Source organism: Echinops telfairi, unplaced genomic scaffold (genome assembly GCF_000313985.2).
Source record: "Echinops telfairi isolate 266 unplaced genomic scaffold, ASM31398v2 ScPeMD7_7400;HRSCAF=8409, whole genome shotgun sequence".
In the NCBI taxonomy this organism is placed as follows: domain Eukaryota; kingdom Metazoa; phylum Chordata; class Mammalia; order Afrosoricida; family Tenrecidae; genus Echinops; species Echinops telfairi.
Genome location: NW_022111300.1, coordinates 9,133,192 through 9,155,215, shown reverse-complemented (window position 1 = coordinate 9,155,215; position 22,024 = coordinate 9,133,192). Strand labels below are relative to the sequence as shown.

Sequence of the window (22,024 nt, the reverse complement as noted above, 5' to 3'; positions counted from 1 at the left end):
CCCCCACCCCCCACACACACTCAGTTTGACTTTCTTCTGCTGAACAATAGAAAGGCTTCTGGGAGCTATTGCAAAGTGCGTGTTGTGACATGGCGTTAGGACCAGGCCTAGTTTGCGTCCCAGCACTGCTGTTTGCTGATGGTGTGGCCCTTGGGATGTCATTCAAGTTCTCCCAAGCCTTAGTGTTCTCATGTGTAAAATGGAAAAACCATACTAAGGCAGGGCTGTTGCGTGTGTTCGATATGTAAGCTTTGTGCCTGATGACATATTATCTGCTCCGGCTGACTTTAAGCGTTAACACATCATGAGAAATGCCACATGGAAATCCAACCAGCTGCTCGCACAGGTATAAAATGGGACCTTGTGAAGCAGTGGTTTTTCACAGAGAGCTGAATTGCTCAGTAGGTGGTCACACCCTGGGTTTGAGGGGAATGTACCGCTTTCTTCAGGTAGTTGGGGCAAAGGGGGCAAAAATCAGTAGTTTAGAGCTTGTTTTTGCATTTGAACCTCAGAATGACTTATTTATTTGAACACCCTTACTGTAGTTTGGGTGAAAGTTTTCAGAGTAAATTAATTTTCCATTCAACACGTGGTCACGGGCATTCTCTTTTGTGACTCTGGCTGCTGTCTCAGCGACTCATTTCTTGCCCCCAGAAAGGTATCTGGAGAACACTGTCGTGTTCGTCTTTCCAGTTCCTAGCAGCTCGGTTCGTGGCTGGGATTGCACAGCGTAGTCTCCTGCCTACACGTTCCCTCAGGGACGTGGGCTCCTGGGTGAATGGATAATTTCATGAATCAGAATCGGCCCAAACCGCAGAGGCCAAGTGGAACTCCACTTTCTAGCCGCTCCCTGCGTGGTCTCCCATTTTCTCTGCTGAGGTTGGTCACTCACTGCCATTTCTCACAGGACTGGTGCTCCATGGTCACGTGGTTTGTCAGGGTCAAGGATACAACTCAACGTTTAAGTAGCAGGAATAACAGGATGCAACTCAGACATAGCTCAGTAGCAACATGACAAGGTACTCGCAGAGCTTTGAAAAGGTCTCCTGAGTGGCGGACCCATCCTTGCCCAGGGAGCTTCTCTCAGGATTCTCCCCCTCAGGCAACTTCTCTGAGCCTTGGTGTGGGGGACTTATATCCACCAGCCCACACTCATTATTTGTGATCCGAGAGGGCCCCAGATTAGTTCCTTCTCATTAATACAAACCCTCAGGAGTGGCCAATGTAGCCTACCTATTGTCAAGATTACTCACAGAGTCCAGGGACAACGGTTAAACTGCTCGAGGTAAAGTAACCTTGAACCTCAAACTAGAAATCTGACTAATTGGCTGTAGAGCAGACAGGATGAGGAGGTGAAGTCAACAGTGTGCTGTTCTTTGGGACACAGCAACTGAGCTCACGGTCCACGGGTGGTGTGGAGAGACATCTGGCTATTTTTCTGCGCCTTGTAATCTGTAGATCTCTTACAGATCAATAGGAAAAACCATGTTTCTCATTTTCAAGATTTGGAAACCGTTATTTGCAATGTTACATTGTACCCCTTTGGCTCCACCACAACTCTTTAACCTCTTAAATAACACACGAGTCTTCCTCAGTCATGTCATGGCTCCTCAATGACCGTATCTCAGAATGAGACTTGTCACTGTCAGGAGGTCCTGGGTGAACTAAGATGGTGTCTTAGAGACCTGAGGGGGCCAGTGGTGACTAAACTGCAGACCCATTGGTAGGGAGTCCCAGGCTGATTCACTTCCGGATTCTCCTGCTTTTACGACCTGTGTCCCTCTCCAGGGGGCAAAAGAGTGTGAGGTGGAAGGAGAAAGATATGCTATCCAGGCACAATTTAGACATCATTCACACACACTCAAGTCAAGTGACAGGAAGACTCTTGGTCACTCATCATCAGGGTCATTGACAATCCACAGTAGTTTAGTCCTATCACAGAGCCCCAGTCCCGTTGGAATCATGCTCTTCCTCAGGCTAGAGGTGGACCAGGGAGGAGGCCAAGGGGAAGGAGGTGTGGGTGGCTGGGCAGGCAGACATTCGAGTGCAGGGAGCCTTGGGGGCCACCAGAGGAGCCATGGAGCACGAGCTGCTCTGCTCCCCACCCCCCATATCTCTCCATTCCACATCTCCTCATGGCCAGGAGCACATAGGCTGTCTCACCTTTGCCCACCTGCTCATTATAGCCACGATGAAGTGAAAATAGAGCTCTTTGAAGAGTCAGGAAACCTGGATTCCAATCGTGTCTGTGTCACCTTGTTAATAAAGAGAGAGAAGGGGGGTAGGGTTTTCTGTTCTGAAAGGCTCCAATTTCCATAAAGCAGGGTGGGGATCATCATGTTTCTGCCTATTTTAAGAGCGTAGAACCCAAGGCCAATAAAAAAAGCAGTGCAGGAATTGGTTAAGGTCACAGGGCCAGTGAGCACGGCTAAGTGCAGGCCATTGGAGTTCCAACCTTCTGCTTACCCAAAAAGACCCCCTGGGGTGTCTTCATCCAGAGCTGTCCAGTTGCCCGTAGCTGCGTAGCTGCAGATGCAAATCTGAACAAACTGTACAGGTCACCAGGGCCCAACATGCTGTGTCGAAATCAAATGCCTGTCTCTGGTTCTGCCCCAAGGATCTGACTGTGTACTAATCTAATCTGATGAGGGAAGGTGTGAATTTCTGTGAAATTCGGCTATTGGTGTATTTAATTTCATCCAGTCTACTTTCTCTTATCTGCCAGGGCTGACTGCACCTGTAAAGATTTACAGCTTTGGAAACTCCAAGAAGTAGTTTTATTCTCTCCTAAAGGGTCGCAATGAGTTAGAATGGACTCAATGACGGTTGACTTGGCACTTCCAAAAAAATGCTCTCAACATGCTGTTTCACTAGGTGCCCTTGCATAAATTACACCTCATAGCAACTCTTTCTGCAGAAGAGAACAGCTTGGCAGGATGTTCTTGAGTGTGATCGATGGGAGCAGGTCCCATAGGTCTTTCACTCGCAGAGTGGTTAGGTGGGTTTGAACTGCCAACCTGTTGGTGCTTAACTAGTGCAGCACCAGGATGCCTTGCTTTCACCATAGCACTTTGGAAAAGTCGAGTTTTGAAAATTGTGGCTTTGTTTTTATCCAGTGGATTACTAGAAAACAGATGAGATAGAACTTGTGGACTGATTAAAAATTGACTGCTGAAATCATAGCAGCCGATAGTTAGATATTGGCTGAGGGAAGACAAGCCTCACTAATCCATGAATATTTTCTCCTTCCAGTGGATTTTTAGGATTCTTTCTCATGATCAGCACAGTGAAGCTAAAAAGCACTATGGCCCCAGGGCAGTGTGCAGCCTGGATTTGTTTTGCAAAGGTAAGAGAAGGGAGGGGTGGGGACATTGAAGTGTTCTCAGATATTGTTCAGTGGAAAGTTCCACCTTTCTGAGATTATTTCCAGCCTTTGGCCCTGTACCTGATGCTTCACTAATTATCTATTCTATCTTTATCACACTCCTAGAAGGTGATCTTGGGTAAACCCCTTAGCTTCTCTGAGCTATAAGTTCTGATCTGAAATTCCCTTAAGTTCTCTTCATGGGGAAGTTCTAATTTTCTTTTCCTGTGGGCTGGTAGGGTGTCCAGAGCTCAAATGATTTGCCAAGAGGACTCGACCCATTTGAAGTAATAGAGAAGGAAAAGAGAAAACTAGCCAGGTTGGGAGACTTCCATAAACCCTTCAAAATGGAATTATAAAAATGCCCATTGTCTATCAGATTTACCATGGTTGAACTATACAATAGAGAGGTGTGAGAAATAAGAAGAAATAGGTCCTAACCCCACTGCCACTGAGTGGATTCTAACTTCTGGCAACCATAAATAGGGGTTCCAACACTATAATTTTATTTTGCCCCTTACCCTGGCCTGGTGTCCCAGCCATAGCACCCAGTCCTGCACCCTGGCCAGGCCCTGTGTAGCTGAGAAGAACCCAACCAAACAGATTCCTTTTCTTTCTTTCTTTCTTTCTCTCTCTCTCTCTCTCTCTCTCTCTCTCTCTTTCTCTCTTTTCTTTCTTATTTTCCTCATTTCCTCCTAAACTGTAGCCTGTTTTTTCTCTTCTCCTTTTTTTCTAAAATCATTTTACTGGGGGCTCATACAACTCTTATCACAATCCATACATGCATCCATTTTGTGTGTTTGTTGCCATCATCAGTTTCAAAACATTTGCTTTCTACTTGAGCCCTTGGTATCAGCTCATTTTACCCCTCCCTCCCCACTTCCTCCTCCCTCATGAGCCCTTGATAATTTATAAATTATTATCATTTTGTTATATCTTATACTGTCTCATGTCTCTCTCCACCCACTTTTCTGTTGTCCAACCACCAGGGAGGAAGTTTTATGTAGATCCTTGTAATCGGTTCCCCCTCTCTACCCTGCCCTCCTCTCACCCTCCCAGTATCGCCATTCTCACCAACGCTGTACATTGTTATGGAAGCAGATAGCTTCAACTTTCTCTCAGAGTAGCTCCTGGGTTTGAACCACAGACTTTATGGGAACCAGAGCTCTTAAGAAGAAATAGGAGGAGAGGCAGCACAGCCGTGGAATACAGAGTCTTAATTGAAATTCCTTGGAATGAACTCTTTCTATTGGATTATTTCATTTCTTTAATGCCTATCAAAGAGCTACATTGAGGGGCCTTGGGTTCTGTTCCCAAGGAGTGAGATGTCTTAATTAATTAATCTGCTGAAATGATACCTTTAGCCTTCTATAAAGGAGCCTTGGTGGCATAGAAGTTTATAGGTTGAGCTAATTGGATAGTTCTCCATATATCCCAGGTTGTTCCTGGTCTGTGTGCATGAGCAACAGAGATGGAGTGGGCCCAAGCCACCCCCCCATCCACACGTTGGCCCATGGTGCCTGCCTGCAGACACAGACAAGATGAACACCTGACAGAAAAAGAAGACCAAGGCACACGGGAAAGCAGCTCAGAGTCTGAATATGCTCCTGGGACCACACACATACAGAAGTGGGGAAAAGCAGCTCTATTGACTTGAGGTGTCTGAGTCTAACCTCAGATCAGTCTTCACCAGATCACCAAGCTATGTGGACACATCTAGGACTAAATATCAAAACAAGTAAGACATCGAATGACGACATCAGTAACTGTACATGTCCATCATTTGTCACGTCAGTCAGCTGGTTATGCTGAGGTGGCAATGCCACTCGTTGTATTTCAAGTCCAGCAGCGTCACCCCTGATGGACAGATTTCAGTGGACTAGTAAGAGGGAGGAGCTGGGGCTCTACTTCTAAAAGAATTGGCCAGTGAAACCTGCTTGGCAGTGGGTATTGCCCATGGCAGAATGCTGGAAGACGGGTCCTCGAGCTGGCAGACTCAAAATCTGACCAAGGAAGTGCGGTCTCCTCAAAGTAGAGTGGGCCTTAAAGACGTGACTAGAGAAAAGCTTCTAAGGTGCGCATTTATTCATCGGGTCTCAATATGAGAAGAAAAAGTTGCCAACGCTTGTTAATAATCAGAATGTGTAATGAAAGAAAAGTATGAATCTATAAAAGTTGGAACACACAAGCTTGTAAAAAATGGAACATACAAACTCGGTAGCCTAGACTGAAATGGACTGGTATTGCCATTTTGAATATGATAACTGTGTTAGACAGGGTTCTCTAGAGAGATAAAACCAAATTGCTGATAATTTAATATATTTATTTATAAAGATAATTAGATTTATAACAAGAAATGAACTGTTAAATCATATACAGATAAATATATAATACAAGAAATGAACAGTTATATTATAAAGCAGTACAAATGGCTCAGTGCAACTCACTCCTGTGAGAGAGAGTTGTGAGACACTAGCAGTCCTTCAAGTCTAGTCTGCTGCCAGGTTTTCCTCTATATATAGAGAGAGCTAGGCTATCTCAGCACAGCAGCCAATCACAAGGCAGGTCACCAACTTTCAGCCAGGTCACCAACTGCCAGTCCCCAGCTCCAGAGATGTCTTAAAGGGACCTCAACTTACAGTGACACAGTCCACAGGCTAGGCGTCCCACAGGTAGTGTAGCCTGTAAATTGAGGCACAGGACAAGCAAGGCAGCCGCACACTGGTCTGATGATCAAAGAGCGAGAGACAAGAAAGGCGAGGCTCACCGAGCCATTTATCTCACCGCCCTTCAGTTAATCCCACTTGTGTTTATCGGCCAGGCTGGCACAATAAACTACCTCAATAACCATGAGGTTTACTCTGCAAAGAATGCCAGATAGAAAAGAAACAGTGTTGTATTTATCATCAAAAAGTACATTTCAAAATCTGTCCTGAAGTACATCGTTGCTAGTGGTAAGATCTATACACCAACAAGGAAGACCAATTACCATATATACTCATGTATAAGTCAAGTTTTTCAGCACGTTTTATGCAGTTTTTGTGGTAAAATTAGGTGCCTTGGCTGATATTCGGGTCAGCTTGTACTCGAATATATACGGTAATTAATTCAACTATCATTCAACTTTAAATACCTAATAGCCAAAGGTAAAGAAATTCAATATTTTTACTAATGTCTGCACTCTGAAAGTGATCCAATTTGCGATTAGGATGCATTGATAATTACTGATGATTGGAATGCAAAAGTTGCAAACAAGATGGATGGATGGGTAGTTAGTGATTATGGCCGTGGTGATTGAAACAGCACTAGAGATCGCATGGAAATACCTTTTCTTTGTAACAAAATAAATGACTACTATACACATGGAATGCACTGGATGGGACACACAGGAGTCAAATCAATAACATCTATGGAAAGAGATAAGAGAAGCTTAATATGAGGGGACTTCAAAAACTTCATGGAAAAAAATGTAATTAAATGATAATGACATTTTTCCAGGCAAAAAATGTCACTTCCCTTACACAGACTGAGTCAGACCAAGGTAAGGGCCAACTGCAACCTGATCATCAATCACTCGTCTGAAAGCTTAACCTGCTGCATCACCAGGCCTCCTCCTAAGCACAAAGAAAACAAAAGTCATAGATCAATAAGCAACTTCATTATAAAACAGAAAATATGCAGGCTGTCAGGGATTTCATTTGCAATGAATCCACAATCAAGACCTGTGGAAAAGGAGTCAAGAAATAAAGCAATATTTAAATCTGCGGCACAAAACTTCTTTACCGTGTTTAAAAGCAAAGGTAGCGCTCTGAGGACGAAGCAGCACCGGACTCAAGCTCTGCTATTTTCAGCTGCCTCCTGTCCACGTGGAAGCTGGGCAAAGAATACGGAAAACCGAAGAAGCTCTGATGCCTTTGAATCATGATATTGGCAAAGGCTCTTAAATACACTTTGGACTGCCAGAAGAATGAATAAACTACACTGGAAAAAGTATAGCCAGAACGCTCCTTCCAAGTGAGGACCTGTTATCAGAAGAGACCAGTCCCCTGAGAGAGACAGCATACTTGCTAAAGTAGAAGGCCAGCAATAACGAGGAAGATCCTCCTTGAGATGAACTGACACCGTGGCTCCAAGAATGGACTCGAGCATGGCGACAGTTGTGAGGAGGGTTCAGTGTTCGGTCCCGTGTGCAGAAGGGAGCTGCGACTTGAAGCTGACTCGATGCCGCCCCACAGCACCAGCAGTAACTGCCATTGTTTGACAGACCGATTGCATAGCCCTCATTCCAGTCACTAGACAAAGCAACCAGCACCTGCTCACACGGGGCGGACTCAGAATCTTGAGTTGCTATTAGATAGGATCTAAGCTATCCAGTAGTATTTAAAAGAAAACAATTAGAGACATTCAGTGAAACAAAGGAACATGGCCCACACTCGGACAAAAACAGTCAGTAGAACCATTTGTGAGTCTATCCTCAGACGTTAGATTTAGTAGAAAAAATATTTTTTTAAAAAGATTTCAATGTAGCTATTATAAGTCTATTTAGAGTTCTAAAGGAAGCCACTGTAAAGAATTAAGGGAAATATTCAATGAGTAAAGAATTTCAATAAAGAGATATAAAAATTATACAAAAGAGTGAAATGGAACTTCTGACATTAAAAAGTACAGTAACCAAGAGGCCCCAAATATCCAAAGCACCTCAAACTATAAAATTCCTAGGGGGAAAAAGAGAAATCTATGGGACCTAATCTTAAAACCAAAAAAAAAAAAAAGGCTAACAAACACAATCACAAATGCATGAACAACACAAGACAGATGATTGGGACCTGCTAGAAATTAAATACTTATTCTCACCATAAGCCTTTATCTAAAGAATAAAAAGACAACCCACAGACTGGGGAAATGTTGAGAAAAGTACAGCTCTGATGAGGGGGTTAATCTCTAAACTGTATAGAGAACCTCAAGAGCTCATCAACAAAAAGACAACCTACCTTAAAAATAGTCAACAGACATGAATAGATACGTCACCAAGGTCAGGTGGCTTAAACACACATGATTCTCAAGAGCATTAGCCATTAAACCCACCAAATCTACTGTTATAGAGTCAGTTCTGACCCATAGGAACCCTAGAAAGTATTTCCAGTGCTAAAGATCTTCATTGGAGCAAAAATCCTCATCTTTGTCCCAGGACATGGCTGGTGGGATGGAACTGCCAGCTTTGTAGTTCCAAGCCCAACTTGTAACCCACCATGCCATCAAGGATCCTTTGGAGAGATCACAAATCAAAATTGCAATGTGATGCCACGTCACCCTGGCTAAAATGGCATTAATTACAAAGAAAGATTTTGCAAGCAGGTAACCAGAAATATTGATGAAGATGTGGGGCAATTGGAATCCTTATCAGTTGCTGATGAGGTTGTAAAGTGGCATAATCACAATGGAAAATCGTGTGATGCTTCCTCAGAAAACTAGAATTTAGCTATTTTATGATCGTGCAATTCCAATCCTGGGTATATGCCCTAGAGACCAAATAGTGACATGAACAGACATATTTATACCTACATTCATTGCAACATTAATCACAATCACACACAAAAAAGGAAATGGTTTTAACTACCCTTTAACAAAAATGTATAAACAAAATATGGCACATACTATAATGGAATACTCTGCTACCATAAAAAACACCAACGACGTGTCTACAAAGCATGCTGTAACCTGGGTGGATCGGGAGGATACCACACTACTTGAAATAGCTCAATCACATAATGACAAATAGCAGCATATCACCCTAATTTTGTAAGAAGATAAGAATAGATCATGAGTCTATATTCAGAGATCAGTGTTCATTGGTGGTTACCAGAGATAGGTCGGGGTTTGGGGAACCACTCTCTGTGTTGTAAACAGTTGTTATTTTTGGTGATGGAATGCGCTTTACACAATTGATGTGTGTATGGATTGGGATAACAGTTGTTGTAAGAGCCCCTAATAAAATGTTAAAAGTAGCACAGGTTGTGGGTCTAAAAAACACAGCTTGATCAAAGTAAATGATGCCACTAAGCACACAAAAGAATAGGATCCTTTTGTTAGCGAGCATGACAAATGCAATTTGGCAACACTACCAATAATAACCAACAAACAAATGTATGGTCACATGAAGGTGTACAGATATATATATATGTGTGTGGGTTGGTATTAGGTGAGTACACCGGTCCACAGACAAAAGCATGTACAAATATATATATATTTGCACATATCTATTTGTGGGAGGACACAGTTACAGGTAGTTCTTTGACACATTACTGAGAAAATGGTTTTCTAAGTTCGAAAGCTTACAACTTTAGACTCACGGGCTTAGAACTTTAGTTCTAAGTCGATTGGCATAATATTGTTCACCAAGTTCATGTTTTGCTGCTAGGAGGTAATCAGTGTCTGGCAGCGTGTGGGCAGCCATCTAAGATAAAATGATTGGTCTCTACTTATCAGGAGGAAAAGAGAAAGAAAGAAGCCAAGGTATCAGAAAAGAAACTGATCTACAGGGCTAATAGCATATATAAATCATGACCTCATCTATCCTGAGATCAGAAGAACTAGATGGGCTCTGGCCACCACGGCCAGCTATTCTGGTGAGAGTCAGATTAAATGGGAGAAAAACACAGAACAGAATTCAGATGCTTAAAAATTCCAGACTTACTGGAACAGTTAAGTCTAGAGGACTCTGAGAATATCACTCTGAGATACTCTTTAAACCTTAAGCAGACACTGTCCTTGAGGTTACCTTGTAGCAAAATAACAGATTAGCACACAAATACAGGCTACTATCTGTGAATATGGCGCTCCATTAAAAAACATCAGTGTGAGACCAAAGGTCAATGATTACTCTAAAGCATCTGTACGCCACAATGAGTTGACATTTAACGTTTTGAGAAAATGTCATTACTTTTTCATTCCATTCTGAGGCCCCCTGGTACAGCATAATAAGTGCCGTATATACTCATGGATAAGCAGAGTTTTTCAGCACATTTTTTAATGCAGTTTTGTGGTAAAATTAGGTGCCTCGGCTGATATTCAGGATGGCTTATATTCCAGGATACACAGTACACTTTGTGATAGAGCATTTTACTATGATATCATTGTGACTGCTGAGTGCCCGCATTCTCAGAAAGTGACTCAGATGGATAATCTATGGGTGACAGAGGAAAATGTGGATTTTGTGAAAGAACAAAAGAGAAGCAGGCTGGGAGATTATTCATCCCGGAGGCTGAGGGCACCTTCTCCCTCGTGCCAGAATGATTCATTCTCTTGCATTCTCCACGTACTTGCCACATCAGCCACCACGTCCAAGCAGCCATACCTGGTCCTCGGCCTTCGCTGTATCTTTTCCTTGGATCTAAAAATGCCCAGAAGGTGGGGAAAGGGCCTCGCAAGTCATTTTGTATTGTTATCACAATGATTCTTGTTTTCCCCTCTGAGGCTCTGAGAAGTATTCTAAGAAGCTAAAACCTTCAGAATGTGTAGCAACACTTGTATGAACTCATTCCTTTATTTTGGTAGATTCAGGCGTGTGAAATCTTCGCAGATTCTAAGATGCCCTCACACTTGTGAATCTTTGATGCAGGAAGAAGTGACTGAGTTAAGAGAAAAGTAAGGAAACGTGTAGAGGTATAAGAAAGATGTGGAATGAGTTTCTGTTTTTCTCCTGGCGGATTTCTCTAGCAGATTTAAGTTCCCACGGGAGCATTTGTCCCGGATTGAGTGGTGCCTGACTGCATCTTGACCAGCGATCTTAGTGTGGGAGGAAAAGAAGCATCGAAGATCAGCGTCAGGTTCAGTTGTGGAGAGGAGAGTTCAGATAACAAGCTCTCAAGGAAGTCTGGAAGATGCCCGGTTTCAAAGCTCTCTCGATAGCACAGCCTTCTTCTTTGATATCCGTGCCGTGGCTGCGATCACCATTTTGTGTCTGTGAGGTAGTGATTGACCAGTGGAAAGATTTCTTTCTGTTGCTTGTGCGGGCCATGTCTCTGGGTTTCATTTTATTTTGTGTTAGTCCAATCGCTGACGTATGCAGGGCAGGGACTAGAGTGGAGCTCGGAAGGCGCTAGCACTGCAAGATTGAAAGTGGCCCAGGCTCTCACAGTCATGGGAATGGTGGTTGGTTGCTGTCAAGTGCGCGGCAACTCGTGGGAACCTGATGTATCCAAGAATGAAACCTTTCCTGATCTTGTGCCATCTCCAGCTGTGAACCCTGGTGGCAGGGTGATTACACGTTGGCCTGCTCACCAACCGCAACTCAGAAGTGCAAAACCAGCAGCTGCTTGGGAGAAAGAGGAGACGCTGTACCCTTGTCAAGCATTACAGTCTCCAATCCACGGGGGCAGTGCTGCCCGGCCCTGTAGGGTCGTGTGAGTTGGAATGGAGTCGGGGGCTGTGAGTTTGGTTTCCGGTGCCATCTTCGTGATCGTTGTATGTTTGAGCCCTTTGTTGTGGCTGCTGTGTCAGTCCATCTCATGGAAGGTCTCTCTCCTATTCCTTGGCCCTGTGCTATCTATATATGATGTCTTTTTCTAGTGACGGGCGGATCTTTCTCGCTGGTAAGGCCAAAAGAAGTAGCTTGAACGCTCCCTGTCTTTTCCTCTAAGAAACATTTTGGTTAAATTTCTCCTCAGACTGATTCGCTCAGACTTTTGGCCGTCCGTCCACAGTATGTTCATGACTCGTCGCCAGCCCCACAGCTTGACTGTCTCCCTCTTACGTTATTGCTTGCTTCACTCTTGTCTTGCCCTGACACTGCATGCTAATATGTTGCTTGCCCCCAGTAGCTGTCCGTTCTCTGGGATACATCGTTGGCTGCTAGCCAGGTGGCCAGAGGTCTGACTTCACCAGGAACGTGGTGGGAGAAAACGCCTGGTGATCTTGCTCCCTAACGTTGGCTGCCTAGGAGACCCGATGGGCAGCTCCATTCGGTCCTGTGGGGCCGCGAAGAGTCAGAAGGTGCTCAACGGCAAAGGGTTTGCTTTTGGTTATTTCAAGGTGTCTGGTCTCCTTTGGAAAATCCACTTCTTTGCCAGGATTCTCCCAATCCATTGTTGATTTAGAGAAGCCGCTGGAGCGTCTGGATGTGGTGGGGTGGAAAGGAAAGCATGATCTATGTGTAGCACCTAATTCGATCGATTCATAACCCAGGAGAGAAGGAACGTGTGAGCCGGTAGAGAACAATGTTGAATGACGTGGTCCTGGATTCCGTTGTTTGGAAAATGGCAAGCGTTGTCAGCAGAAGGAGGCAGGGGAGGGACGCGAACTGCTCTTGTAGGCCCAGGATGCCGTGGGCTGGGGAGGAACCAAATGAGGGCATTCTAGGCATAAGGAAATCAATCTGATTGGAAGTGGGGAGTATGGAGGGGCTGAAGGAAATGGGGTGCAGAATAGTCCATTTGCAGAAAGCCTCAAGAGCTACGCTACCTTTGAGTCAGACTGACAAAAGACAAATGGTATTTCAAGCAGGTTGATACGGCAGTGATCCTGAAAACAGGAAATGTGTTTCACACGTTTAGAAGGGAGCTTAATTGAGGTAGTGACAGCAAAAATGAAAGACGAAAGGTCAAACTGAATGGACAATTTGGTGGCAAAAAAGCACTGAGCTCAGATCATTGTTTTGTGGCATGGGGAACTCATTAGATAACAGGGACTCAGATGAGATGAGAGCAGATGGCATGTGAGCGCTAATGAGAATTTGGACATAGGAAGTGATGGGGTGGGAGGAATCACAAATGACTCCAAGTCGCTAGAGATGCTGCGTATCCATAGCATTACAGACAGCAATGGGGATGACTGTGAAAGAGCGTCTGTAGGGAAGAGAGCTGGTGCAATGCGTTTTAGACAAATGTATATGGTGATAGGACATCTAAGTGTTGGTCTTTTGTGGATAGCTGGGAACATGGGGTGGAATGTGGATGTGAGCTCTGGGTTTGACGTGTCCATTGGAAGCTTCTCCTCCAGAGAGGTGGCCCTGAAATAGATGAACTCACTGAGGAAGTGTCTGAGGAGAGGAGAGCAGGGGCCCAGGATGTAGCGGAGGAGCCCGTTCCTTCAGTAACTAGGGACCAGTCATGAGCAGGCGAGAGACGCAATAGCCAGGAGGCAGAAGGGGAAACGCCACAATTCATTGTGGGGTGGTCTAAGGCAAGAGGTAAGGAGTAAGGCGAAAGGCTGCCAAGATATCTGGATTGGGCTGAGCTTCACGGAAGGATACCGAAAGCCTTGGAGGAAGCAGTTTCAGCGGAAGGGGGAAGGTGGGAGTGCGGCTGCAGGGGAAGCAGACGTTCTCAGTGATGAAGTGGGTAGAAAAGTTAGGTTGTTTGCTCGACAACGGGATCGTCAGGTCTCGTGAAGATGATGTCTCCTCTAGGAAAAGCGGGACTCAGCCTTGCTTCAAACTAGAAAAGAAGAAACCCAAGCAGGTTTAAAGATGTTGTTAGAGAATGAAGGGAAATTGGGGGAACACATTTTATAACGGAGATGGAAGGAGTAGAGGACAAGCTTTAGAGGAAAGAGAAACTTTCTTCCTTGACCCTTTGAAGGACAGTGGTACATGGAAGCCAGTCTTCCCATTAATGAAGTGGACGAGAGATTGGGGTTTCAGGGGGTCAGAAACAAGGAAAGTGGAAGGTACCTGCATCTGAAGCCTTCAACGGTTTCATCCATAGAACTAGGAGACTCGACTTCAAAGAGCTAAAGATAGCTAAAAAATGCTGTGGTTCTGATGAGCCCTGACCATGTTGGCTGATGATATTTAAGACTAAATGCTAATAGCATTAACATTAAGTAGGAGCACTTTATAAGGATGATCTGATAGGAACCATATTGTCAGTTACCTGTTCCTGCGTAGTAAAGCTTTTACTCAATTTAAAATTTAATTCTGTAATAGAACTGATCAGAATCAAGTAGGCACTGCCTAGCAATCCGACCTTCCACCCCCTCACTCCACTCCACCTTCTCTTGTGAACAATATAATATAAATACCACCCGTGGTTAATTAGAATTTTTGGTTTTGTTTTTATTTAGAGTTTGAACAGTCAAAATTAATGCTTCTGCAATTGAATTTCCTTTCCCATTGCTGCCTGAGATAAAATACTGGCCATACAGTCCAGGTGGAAGAGGGTAAAAGCTTTTGTTAAACTTGGTTTTATATGAATCTTCAAACCTGGACTATATGGTGGGCCAGGAGTGGGGCAAGGTGACAAGAACCAAGAGGTGGGAAAAAAGCAAAATTAGAATATGCTAGAACACAGAATCCTCTGTGCTAGGGAAAAAGATTCCACACTCAAAAATGTTCTATGCCCAAACCAAACCCACCGCCATCGAGTTAATTCTGACTCATAGTCACCCTCTCTGGAGTTTCTAAGACTTAAAATCTTCACGAGAGCGGACAACTTTATCTTTCCCCCTCTAAGTGGCTGATGGGTCTGAACTGTAGCCCACAGCCCAACCTACAGCACCACTATATGGTGCTTTTATAAGCCTTTAATAAGACAAAGGCAATCATTTGAGTGAGGGAATTTATGAGCAGGTACCCAGGTCAGAGTGACGGAATCCACTGAATCCCATCATGGTGTTCATTCTATGTTGTAAAGGACAGAATGGCAGATCAGTTCGTCGTCATGGCAGGCAGGACCCAAGAAGTGGAGAAAGGACCGTGATTGGGACATGTACGTAATTGCAGGCTAAAAAAGGGTATAGGATTCATTTGGGGGTTTTAATGACCTGGCTACATGGTAGCTGATGGAAACTCATGATCCCAGGGTCATGTTGTGACCCGGAGCCATAGTCCCAAAGTCATTACAAGACGATACCAAGACTCCAAGCCCAGAGTCAGGTAACACGGGTCCCGGAGCATTTCCTCCTTTGTCTTACTTAGGTAAAGAAAGACTTGTTCACCGTTGGAGAAACATGGCGTGCTGGGGTTTCCCTCACTAACTAAGGGAAAAGGGAACTGGACCTTCTTACTATAATTCTTTTGGGGGTCTCCAATCTCCAGACCACCTATTTGTTTCAAGGCAAAAGAAGGGCCGATTCGATAACATAAAGGAAAACATGTGGGGAACGGTGAAGTGTTACACCAAGAGAGGACGCCCTCTAGTCATATGGACTTGGTGGCACTGTGGGTTACACATTGGGCAGTTGACCAAATGGTTGGTGGTTTGAACCCACCAACCCCTCCATGGGAGAAAAATGAGGCTGTCGGTTCCTGTCATGATTTACACTCTCTGAAAGCCGAAGGAGCAGCTCTACTCTGCCCCCGAGGCTTCTTGTGGGTCAGAATCAACTCAGTGGCAATGAGGGAAGAGGATGGACCGGGACCAAGAGGTAGCTGTATTAGTCTGGGTACTTTGGAGAAACAAATCCACAGCAACTCATGTATAAGAGAGAGTTTTATGCAAAGAAATGTGCATCACGAAAACATCCCAACCCAATGTTGCCCAAGCCCACAAGTCCAACATTAACCCATTAACCCAACACCAGTCCACAAAGCCCTCCACCTCACAAAACAGAGGCAATGATGCCGACTGCAGGAGGAAAGCTGAGTCAGTGAACGTGTAAGCATCTCGGCACTGGCAGGGGTCTCCACACGGCTGCTCCAGCACCCAGGGCTGCATCGGGATAGATCCATGCGGCTTCTCCTTGGGGATGTCTTGTAGGAAATCCATCTTGCAAGCTGAAGCAGGGAACTGCTAAGGCAGCTGCACCCGATGCAACCATCACAAAACAAGAGACCCGAGAACTAGAAAGGCGAGGCTTCACCACCCATTTATCCCTCCGCCTTTCAACCAGCACCACATGTGATTATCGGCCAGGCTGGCACAATTAACTAACTCAGTAGCTTTGACTTGGATTGAGTGTAGCGCTTTCTAGGTCTTGTTCTGCCTTCTCCTCTGAAAACGGGTAAAATGTCTACCATACTGAAACAAGTCATGTTCACCATTACCGCCAGGTGTGTCAAATGGCTTATGATGCATGGTAATCCCATGTGTTCTGGCGCAAAACTGTGCTCCAGGGGGTTTTCAGTGGTGCTGGCATTTCAGAAATCATCTCCTGGCCTTTATTTCAAGGTACCTTAGGTAGATTTGAACCACTAACCTTTTGGTTGGAAGTTCAGCCAAGTTCTTAACCTTTGGCTCCACCCAGGAACACCTAAGATGCACAGCTCTAGATTAATGACCTCTAATAGTGAAAAGGTCACCCTCTTTGGCTCCTGCCATACCACTGGTTTCTTTCCCTAAATTACCCAGTGATTCCCTGGGTCTGAATTTGCTATTTGTATCTACTCCTCCTAAGTAGTGAATTCAGTGACAGGGTGCAGAATGCAGTATGCATGAGAACAAGGCCTCTCATAGCATATTTAACCAGACATTATCTAACAAGAAAGGCAATTGATGCACCATTCACAATGTTTTTTTAAACCTATATAAAGAGTCATTGATTTAGAGCCATTGTGTGAATGTGAAAATGTGTGTTAGGTGGTTTCCATGGAGACCACTTTGCTGGTTGTTCTGTGATCACTAGCTTTAATTATACACCGGAATTGCCAGAGACCCTTCAAAGCTGTTTCCATAACAATGCCCCGCAGTATCATGATTATTGTCTCAGACTGTGATTCTATGTAGGAGTTTCTCTTAAAACTGATGAGAAAATTCTGCTGGTAACTTTCAGCCTTCAGTTGACTTGATCAGAATCAGGCTGAGTTTCAGCACCAGATCTCAGACCACTGTGCCATATCTGAAGAGTTTGGCAAAGGCATCATCCAGGCCTACGGCCTCTTTCTTTTCAGCGGTAAATTAACGTTTCTCAAACTATTACCAAGATAGGGAACTTAAAAAAAAAAAGAGTCTGGGCTATGTCTGTTTATACATTAAATTAACCTGTTTAATGGATAGTATGGAGTTTTAGAAGTATCTTCAACAGATGCTGGGGTGTGTGTGTGTTGATATTTGGCATTTTTAAATACCTCTAAATTATTGGTAAAACTTGTTGTCTGGCAGAATTAAGGGGGGGAAAGTGTATTTTCTTTTTAAGATGACTTACACACACGCGCGCGCGCGCGCGCTTGTGTGTGTGTGTGTGTGTAATTTTAAAACCCCCAACCAAACCCATTGCTGTTGAGTTGAAATCTGGCTCACTGCAGCCCTGTAACAGAAAGTAGTAGCACAGACCCAGATGGGTTCCAAAGCTGGGAGAAAGAGCAGACTGCCACCTCTCATCCACCCACAGAGTGACTCCTGGGCTTGATGCGCCGACCTTTTAGTTAGCAGCCAAGCGATTGATTAGCCACTGTGCCACCAAGTGACTTCTAAATCATTTTTCTTACGCCCACCTAATTTTTGAGATACATTTGTGGGTACCTTCCAAGGCTTAGCTCTGAATCACACCTTGAACTTTTGAGATGGTGACACATGAACAAAGCTTTCAGTGTCTGGCTTCAGACTTCCTCAGTGCAATCTATGGTCCACAGAGGCAGGCAGGTGCACGCACGCACGCACGCGCACGCACGCACGCACGCACGCACGCACGCACAGACCAACCACAGAAGCAATCCTAGAAGTATACAGTGTCTCTTGCACTTTGTCTCCCGAGGCTAAATCTGTGCTGAATAGCTAATATTCTTTCTCCTTTTTTTTTCTTTGACTCTATTGCTATTATTTTTCTTTCTTATAGCTCTCATTGTATTTTCATTATCATCACTGTCTCTTGGGTATAGAGAGGGTGCCTGTTGCCTTCTTTCTCTGCTTTCTGGGTGGTCAAAACGCTCACCAAAGAGGTGGCTCCCCTGCTCCCTCCTACATTATCTGTGGTTCATCATCTCAGCCCCCCAAGACTCTTCCCTCCCTCTTCCCATCACATATGGAAGCTCATGTGAATATAGAACTTAGGTTTGGCTATCTGAATTCCTTTATTGTCTTCCTTCCCTGATTATCCAGCACCTTCAATGGGCTTTGGAATGAGCTGATGAAAACAGTGTGAAACCAAATAAAGCTGCGATGTGAAGTAACTTCTATGTCGAAAGTGTGCTTAAAAAAAATCTAATTATGGCTGTTTCCTAATTAAATTATTTTTCCTCTTCACTGTCTAAGTGACTATGGCAATGAGAATAACTTTTCATGGAAAATTAAAGCCTAAACGCAGCAGCATAATTTTGGCTTGGCAGTAATAACAGCATGTCACTGTCTTTCCATGACATCACTGACGAAGCCACAGGAACAAGAAGTGGCAAGCAAGCTGGGAGAGGGGTGGTGGGAGAGGGGGTGGGGTGGGGCTGTGCTGTAATTGTTGGACTGTGTAGAAACAAAAAGAAGTTAGTTATCTGGGAATTCTTTGTGTCTGAACAAAGTTTTCCCAGCAGGCGCATGGGAGGGGAAGTACACTTTTGGATGATCGAGAGAAAAAATTAATTCTATTTCCTATTGTCAAAATAAGTCATCGAGAAGTGAATGATGGTAATGGACCTTTTGCTATTTTGGATAATGTTGTGTTGTTTATCTTGTGTCCAAATATGTACTCTTAACTTTTTTTTCTGGGCTATTTTTGGTGGCATTGATCGGTCCAATGTTCTGTGCTGCAGAAATATGGTAACAATCTGGGTTTCACAACTTTGGAACTCAACGAATTTGCTCAACTTCACTTACTGAGGAAGTGCCCCTAATGTCTCTAAATTTCCTGACTGCAAAGTTTGTGTGGGAGCTGTTAGCATCCAGGGTTAGTTAAAACAATGAACAGTAAAGTGCCTTGTTCAATATAAAGACGAGTTAATGGGGGATGTGCTCAAGGCTTCCGGGAGGTAGGGCATTCACCAATAAAAGCCGAGTGCACCGGAGGATGGTAGTTAGTGAGGGATTGTGCAGTGGCTGTGTAAGTGCTCAGCTCGTGTTTTACACTCCTATTCAGGACCGTGCTGTCTCTTCGGAAGCAGGCGCTGCTGGGGCCGAGTCAATTCCGACTCCTAGCGAGCCCAGCACAACCGATCTGGGTTGGAAAAGTCCATCTGAAAAGAAACACCTCCCCGCCCTGCGCCATCCTCACAATTGTTCTCAGGTTTGAGCCCATGGACGAAACATAGTGTCAGTCCTTCTTGTCCATCCAGGGTCCTCCTGTTTTTCACTGCCCCTCTCGCTGACCACGCATGATGTCTTTCTCCAGGGGTTGGTCTCTCCCGACAAGCCCAAAGGACCTGAGACAGAGTCTCGCCCTCCTGCCTCTTAGGAGCATTCTGGATGGACTTTTCCCAAAACAGATCTGTTGGTTCTTTTGGCAGCACGGGGTCCTTTCATCGATCTTCACCAGCACCGTCATTCAAATGCATCAGTCCTTCTTTGGTCCTCCATGGTCAGTGTCAACTTTCACACCCATAGGAGGCAATTGAAAATACCAGGGCTTGGGTCAGGCGCACCTTAGTCCTTAAAGTAACATTCTGCTCTTCAACACTTGAAAGAGGTCTTGTGCAGCGGATTTACCCAATGAAATGTTTTCTTTTGTCTGCTGCCTCCGTGAGCATTGATTGTGGATCCAAGCAAGACACAATCCTTAACAACTTCCATCTTTTCTCCCTTTATCATGCTGTTCTCTCTTGGTCCGGTGTTAGGATTTTGGTTTGACATTGAGTTGTGATCCATACTGAAGGCTGCAGTCCTTGATCTTCATCAGCAAGTGCTCCTTCAAGTCTTCCTCACTTTAGCAGGCAAGGTTATATCATTTGCATCTTGCAAGTTATTTATAAGCCTTCCTCCAATCCGGATGCCACATTTCTCTTCATATAGTACAGCTCCTTGGATGATTTGCTCAGCATACAGATTGAAAGAGTATGGTGAAAGGGCATCAGAAGCAGAGAAAAAATTGGCACATATTTCCTGAAGTGCTTTCCAATTCCCCAAATGTCTTTATGATCCACCCCCCCCCATTCTTCATCCGTGCTCTAGACAAATCAAGACCCTTTTTAGAAAAGAGATTTTATGTGAAACAACCACCCATCTTTCAATGAAGGCTTACATGTTGCTTTGATGTTGAACAGATAGAGTGGAGCCTCTAGTCTAAATCAGACTCATCAGAAAGGCTTGGCGATCTACTCCCAAAAGCCAGGCAACAAAAACTCATGAACACAATGAGGCCGATCCTACTGTGTATGAGTTTGCCCAACTCAGCAGCCGCTGACAACCACTGCGTGGCTCAATTTAGGGTAATTTCAAATCCGGTGCACATCCTCACTGGAATTCAGAATGTCATGAGATCCCTTCCAAGAGCAGGAATTGTAGTGACTAATCGAAGTGAATAAAATGAATAAAATGAAACCACTCTTGGGAAATTTCAATGAGCTTTTTAAATTCACTGAGATTTTTATGATGGGAAAGTGAAGTTTTGACACATGAGTGACAGGACAGGAATGACGTACAGATTTTAAAGACCTTAGTAGCTATTTGCTTTGAGCCCTCTCGGCGGCCAGTACCCAGCGTGCTCCAAATGCCCCACAGATTGATGCCTCCTCAAGCCCGTTTGAGCCCCTAACGTGGAACTTGTTTAAACTGCAAGTAGTCAGCTGCTCTTTCCTATCCTGCTTACCACTTCTCTCCTCTTTTACAAAGAGTAGCCCACACTTTCTCCCCAATACCCCCTTTGTGATTGGAGCCCCGGCGGTGTAGGGGTTACACATTTGGCCTGTGATGCTTAAGATCAGCAGTTCAAAACCACCAGCTGAGTCTGTGGGAGAAAGACTGGGCTTTCTACTTCTGTGAAGAGTGACAGGCTAGGAAACCCACAGGGCCAGTTCTACCCTGTCCAGAGGCTCCCTGTGAGTCAGCATCGACTTGATGGCAGTGAGTTGGGGTTGTTTTGTTTTGTTTCATGACTCCAGTTGGCATTCTGAACTAGCCTGGTTCTTTAGGTTAAGATCTTTGGTGTGTGGTGTGGTGTACGTTTGTTGAAGTCTAAGTAGACTGTGCTGACTTTGAGGCCAGACAGTTAAGTACCAGCAGGTTGTGCTTGTTTAAAGGGCTGAAGAATAGCCAGTCAGCCCATCAGTCAAGTTGTGGCAAAAAGAGTGTGTTTGTCTTTTTTTAAAGTCAACAGCTGGTTCCAGGTCAATCCAAATAGCTGTGAGACTGAATCAGGAATTTTATTGAATTGTTTCTGTGCCCTTCCGGGGTGTGGTGGGATGGGGTGGGGTAGAGTGGGAAGAGGAGTCGCTGGCAACATTTCCACACTATCTTTTGCTTGACTTCTGTGTCCAAGAAGAATTCTTTCCTTCCTGCTGCTCCACAGGCCAATGACAGGCCACTGTGTGTGTGTGTGTGTGTGTGTGTGTGTGTGTGAGTGTGGTCTCTCTCCGGCCTCAGGCCACCGTGTGTGTGTGTGTGTGTGCGCGCGCGCGCGCCCTGCTTGGATCACAAAGCAGGCTTCTGTGTGAATTCTTTCTCATGCGAAGCCAAGGAGGGAGGCATTTCCCACCGGAGGAATCTAACATGATGGACTGCTGAAAGAAAAGCCACTCTGTCTGGTTAGACGTGCAGCCAGAATGTTCCTTGGAAGCAAGGATGGTGAAACCTGGTCTCACATATTTTGCACATGCTATCAGGAGAGACCAGTCCCTAGAGAAGGACGCCATGCTTGGTAAAGTCGAGG

At 44.7% G+C, this 22,024-nt stretch overlaps 1 protein-coding gene across 1 annotated transcript in view; it reads left to right on the top strand.

Moving 5' to 3' along the window:
- TMEM241 (transmembrane protein 241) overlaps positions 1-22,024 on the top strand; it is a 153,705-nt gene that overhangs the window by 87,689 nt on the left and 43,992 nt on the right. Inside the window, exon 13 of the mRNA XM_045296217.1 lies at positions 3,253-3,346. Within this exon, the coding sequence (XP_045152152.1) occupies positions 3,253-3,346 (94 nt within the window). The remainder of the gene's footprint in view (positions 1-3,252; positions 3,347-22,024) is intronic.